General features: G+C 38.5%; 1 protein-coding gene across 1 annotated transcript in view; it reads left to right on the top strand.

Annotated features, from left to right (window-relative positions):
• Window positions 1-236: 236 nt before the first annotated feature.
• Window positions 237-6,000, top strand: part of pth1r (parathyroid hormone 1 receptor) — a gene marked incomplete at both ends in the record, with an annotated part of 51,218 nt that continues 45,454 nt past the window's right edge. The window contains one exon of the mRNA XM_079452852.1: window positions 237-311. Coding sequence (XP_079308978.1) covers window positions 237-311 — 75 coding nt within the window. The remainder of the gene's footprint in view (window positions 312-6,000) is intronic.

Here is a 6,000-nt window from a genome sequence, read left to right as displayed (position 1 = left end):
TGCAGAGAAATAAAACTCGAGCGGGAGAAAGAGAGTGGGAACAGTTAAAATCGAGGCTGCAGAGCTGTGACAACGAAAGCCGTGAGAATATATTCATAATATTACACTCCACTGCAAACGATGTAATGGGAAGGCGGACGGAGGAGAAATGACTGACTCCGACGGCGCTTAAGTAGACGCGAACCTAAGAAAAATAAGCTGCCATCAATTTGCATGAACTAACTTTCTGTGACGGGATGGGAGCCACGCTGGTCGTGCACACTTTGGGCTTTCTCATTTGTGGCACCTTGCTGAGTTTCGTCTATGGTCTGGTAAGTTAAACGCCATTAACGGTGTTCATTTTATTTATATAATGTTACCATTTCCCACTGCCGTTGAGCGATATTCTATAGTGAAAAAAGCTTACTAATGTGGCTTTTATAGCTGAATTTCTTCAAGTGATGTACACTTCAGATAGTAAACCCATGCAAAACTGTCAAGAATTAAAGACATGGTGATATACAGATAAAACCTTTTAATCGGATTCGAACCTGCAACCTTTCCGTTACCATCATCAGTCCACAGCTTTAACCACGAAGCTGTGCAATAAGCCGTGTTTTAGTGCTTTTTTAATTGTTCGAATACTTGTTTTGGTTTATTTTTAGTCCTTCGTTTCTATTTTCCACTAGGGCACGTGGACTGAAGATGCTGTAGTTATACTAATTCGCTATGCTTCATGGTTCATATTCCAACATACTCGACAACATGTAAACCTGAATTACTGTTTTAAACTCTATCCGAGTGCCTTTCACTTTATGCAATCTGATTAAATTCACCCTTAAGTTCTTTGTAGTGTAGTTACAAGAAAGAATAGTGATGCTGCTTCAGTAAATGGTTTTGTACTGTATGTGCACAAATTCACTATTATGTGTCACAGTAGTGAGTCTTACTAGTATGACATATCGCCTATTGCTCCCTGAACTCTGTAAGTCGCTTTGGATAAAAACGTCTGCTAAATGACTAATTGTAAATGTAGAGTCTTTATGCATCTGTAGAGTGTCCTTATTAAAAGTCAGTAACTATTTTGCCATGATGATGGGTGATAAGTGATGTGGCAGCAGGTAAAATATGCCGCTTTTAAGGAACTTCACACAGTATTCAATTACATTTTATGTATATATATATTTATTTATATACACAATGTGCATTGTTCCAAAGCAGCTTTACATGAGAAAATAAGCAAAACAGAGAAAATGTCAAACACAGCACAATGCATGGTGTTTATAGAACAAGCAAGATTATTCTAATAAATAATATCTAATAAAAGCCGGTGAGCAAGCCAACACTGCCCTGTGACGAGGAACCCGAACTCCAATGATAAATTAAAAAAACCTCGGGAGAAACCAGGCTCAGCCGGGAGGGCCAGGTCCCCTTTGATGGTTTGAAGTGCACTATATAATTAATGCCACTCTCTGGTGAAATTTGTAATTTGTCACAGCGTGGACAAAAGGCTGTGCCTTGTTTCTCTCCACATGCAAAATCAAGTCCATGTCGACAAGACACCGCTGTATAGACGACTGTAGTGTCTATAGATGTATAGTTTGGACATCTGATTCTTGCATACACATATTTAGAAATGCACCAGCAGGTTGTCTTATTTAGCCAAGCTTGTGTTGCTCGGTCCACCATCAAACGTTATCATTTAAGGCACCTGCAGCTATGTAACCTTTATTCTATAAGAGCAGAAAGGCGATTCAAATATGTTTGTAAGATAAGACCGAATAATTATGTTCTGCAGGAGTCAAACAAACATGGCCTTAGACCATGTGCACCACAAAGTGCAAATTACAGCCGTCAGCACAGTTTTAGACATACTGAGATTTTTAAATATTAAAAAACAGTTGATAGCACTTCCCGTTTGTGCTCAGAGTTAGACTAGTGTTGTTACTTTGGCTTCTGCTGTTAGAATTGTCACATAGTGTATTTTGAGAGTGCCCAGGAAAAGCCATTCGCATTGATGTATTTTGCTGTCAGACATTAAAACAAGTAAATAATAGTAACAAAACGTTACCCATTAGTGCTGTATGTTAAACGACAGTTTCATCCACGCATAGCAACATCGTATGATAAAATCATCATACACATATTAAAAGAGCGTTATTTGACCAATATTAGTGCATTAGTCCCGTGTAGAGCACCCAGTGCGTCCATCTGGCTAACAAACTGTGCATACAGAGGTATTTTCATTTTCTTAAGTCTAACTGACTCGGAAACGCTATTTTGACAAAATCAGCTGCCGTATAACGCTAGTAAATTGATTGCACTGTTTCTCCCTGCCGCTCACTCACTGCACAGAGCAGATGCAGAGACCACCCCAAATATCTTGCTCTGATCTTGCAGTTTAGTCCTACAGGGCTGCATTTATTTGGTTTTCTCTCTTTCTCTATTGCTACTATATGCTCCACTGTGTTTGCGCGTCCGGGAGCTGCACTGCTCCTGCACTTGATTTCCTCCTTATTTGTTTCAAAGATGTAACGTTATTATATTTGGTAACATCAAAAAATATATTTGTGAATAGATTCGAATCGCTAGCAGAATGAATCGATATTCATTGAGAAACGATTTTTACTCTCACCCCTACAATATATTGACCATTAACTTAGTATGTTCTATAGTATGAGAGGAGGCATTTTGACAGGAAAGCATATAGGGTGCCACTGAACTATACATTTTTCATGTATTATTTCAGATCTGCCTGCCTTACAGTTTGAGTGGCAATTTTTAACCTTATTTGGCAATTGCTCAGGTCTTATTGCCTACAGGCACATTGGACACAATGTATCACCTCTGATAATGGTAAGCGGAGCTGGAATGACTTATTATATGACTATATTTTCATTACATTTTCACAACTCGTGCCATGTGAATTCAGCAGTATTTTTTGTATAAATGCTTTAAAACAGTAAAGCTGTTTATGAACGATGCTTGCTGCGGCTGTTGCTCCATCAGAAAACTGCTTTGCCCCGGCAAAGCACCCCCAAGGATTTGGGTCTAAAAGGGCTGGGCGGAATGACGGAATATGCAGCGGAATAAAATGTCTACCATGAGAGATTTTTCTATTTCCTTGTTTTTAATGTTTACAAGTAGGCGTGGTTAACTCGGCGCTCTGTAAATTGGGAGTTATGATGAAAAAACATGTGAATTAATGCACCCATAATAAAGTATCAAATCAAATACTCCTTGGCCTTCTCGTCCGGCCGTTTCTTTCTCCCGCAGTACTCGTGCAGGGGTGCAGGGATCTGTGCGTGCATATTAAAAAAGGCTTGTACTTACGTAGGCTATTTCAGAAGTCAGATTGTTTTGTAAAGCTGTTAATAGTTTTACTAAAGTTCAACTTTAGACGAGCCGAGGCAAACCTTGCGTAGAAATGCGCCATGCTTTGACGTGACGCGCCGCAAACCCCTGTTTTGGGAGACGCGTGCAAAGACAAGCATGGACAGAGCGTCGCAACACCCTAAAAATGCGCATCTAGTGAGTAAAGAGCGATGAAGACCTAAAGTACAGACCCCGTGAACACCAGTTTATTACAACAGTTTAATAGGCCTACTGTACTCATTGTTTGTGCATATATTCATACTTCATTGTTATACATGTTGTCTATCTTCCTAATGTGATATAGCTAGAAGATTAATAAATAATACATCTCATTATCAGAACTTAATTTGATATATTTAGTAATTTTTCATAACTTGCTTACATTATAACTATGGTGAGCATTCAAATGAACTGTAATAAATTGTCAGTCTATGAAAAATTAGGTACTGCATATGATATTGAATTTGTAATGGGAGATTGTTACCTTGAAAAATAAATTGTTTCCGAGAAATACAATTATTCATTCTGTGAAATAGAATTTTGCAAATGTCTTGTAAGCAGAGGCTACACTAACTCTGCCCACCAGTTTCTGATTGGAATAGAGAATATGTAAGAATGACTCTGGCCAACTAGCGCCTCTAGTGATGCAGAGAGTAAAGCCTGTGTTGACTACTTCACAGGTTCAAAAAGTCTTCTGCCAACTTTTTTCCCCATCACATATCCGATCATAAGCCATTTATTCTTAGTAAAATAAAAAAAGGGGCTAACAGATGTTTAATTGGGTTTTAAGGGTTTAAAGTTTTAGGGTAGGGACGGAACGACTGGCAACGTAACTAAACAGACCTGCATATTGTCAATCCTACCAATGACGAAGAGTCCCACTGATTTATTTCTTAAAATATTATTACTTTATTGATTTTTAATATAATGACAAACAAGCTGATAACACCCTAAATCAATCAATAAATAATTTTTCTGGATAATGTTTGAATGGTATCTGTTATCAAGCCTGTGGATGCTTTGGAACATCAGGTTCCAAAGCAATTGTACTGACAGGTGATAAAATGTCATCGATACTTCCTTATATCAATTCGATCCCGAATCTGATCAGGAAAATTAAGATGATCAAGCCGATACATCAACTTTGCCAGCGCGACTTGAGCAGGATGTAAAGGATTAAAAATATGAATATACTTACAGGCTGCGAATCTGAAGCACCAGACTGTCCTTGCGAAGTAGTAATGGTTTTTAACTAAAGCTTTCTCTGCCAGTTTCGCGAAGCAATCGTCCGTCAAATGTCCTGTACACACTTGAATATTTGGATTGTACTGTTCTGGAACAGTATTGTAAATAAAATGTAACAATTAGTTTTTAGTTGTCTCATCCTCTGGAAGGGTAAACAAAGAGGCTTTCTTTTCGCAACGAAACACACAGCGTTTCCACGACATGGCTGCGGCGACGATACAATGAGATTTGCACGTACATCCACCTTACATTTGGTCTTAGTCAAGTCATACCACGAAATGACGTAGATTCTTAGGGTGTTGTTACACAAGGCGTTTCAGGCAGGTCTGGGCTTTTAGATAGAATGCAACTTTTTGTTCCGACACTTACATTTTTGCAATTTTACATCTAATTTTACATGTCTAATACATGCATGGGCAACTTATACCACACCAAAGAAACAGAAAAATATGTTTTCACGCCATACGACCTCTTTAGAACGAATCACATTGACCTGGAAGGGAAGCTCTCCATCTTACCGCAGAGAGCAGCTCAAGAGCAGGTAAAGCGGATTGGTAAAGGGCCGTGGCAAATCCCATGTTGTGTTGCTTTTGTATGTGAACTGCTATCTGAGTTTACGTTATAGTTACAGATTTGTAAAACTACAACAGAGTATAAGGAGTTCGGGCCAATTGTGAATATATTCAACGTTTTGATTAATCTGCACTTTATGGGAACACGTCGCAGACTTTGCTGAAATTAGCGCGTTTTACTGCAAATTATTTTTCCATACAAAGAAGAGAGGAGTATAGCATTGATTAGTTTGCTTTTGGTTATAGAAAGAATAATGAGGCTAGTGAAGTGTGATCTAACCGTAGCAAAAGTTATGCGTTTTTAAAGGTAAACGTACAAGTATAGACGCCGACTTAGTGGAAGGACTGGAACCTTGTGCTAGTGGCTATTTTTTCCTAACAGAAACTTGTGAAGTAATAACTAAACCATACACTGACTGTACGCTACAGTACGCTCTGTAGCAAAATCTTAACTAATTAACAATAACTATATCTATATGTAATGCTCTACAACAATATTTTTAAGAAGCTGTTCTGTTTTTAAAAAATACGAAATTGCTAAATTGCTAAGGCATTTAATAATTGTAAAACCCCACCCTCTAAACTGTTAACCCCCCCCCCCCCCATTAGCACCCCCAAGAAAAACGTCCTGGCACCGCCCCTGGTTGATTTGTTCAAGAGCACCAATATGATTGCTTAAAAAGATTTTTTTTTCCACTGCATGAGAGTCTTTTAAGGGCAAAGACCTGGTTGTGGTTGAGTTAAGATACACCAGTCTGATGCAATAAAAAAAGACCATCCTCCTTGGGCACGTCACCCAACATGCCTTCTTATAGAAAATGCTGTCTGG

This window comes from Barbatula barbatula, assembly GCF_947034865.1.
Source record: "Barbatula barbatula genome assembly, chromosome: 3".
Lineage (NCBI taxonomy): Eukaryota > Metazoa > Chordata > Actinopteri > Cypriniformes > Nemacheilidae > Barbatula > Barbatula barbatula.
This window is presented reverse-complemented; position numbering and strand designations above follow the sequence as displayed.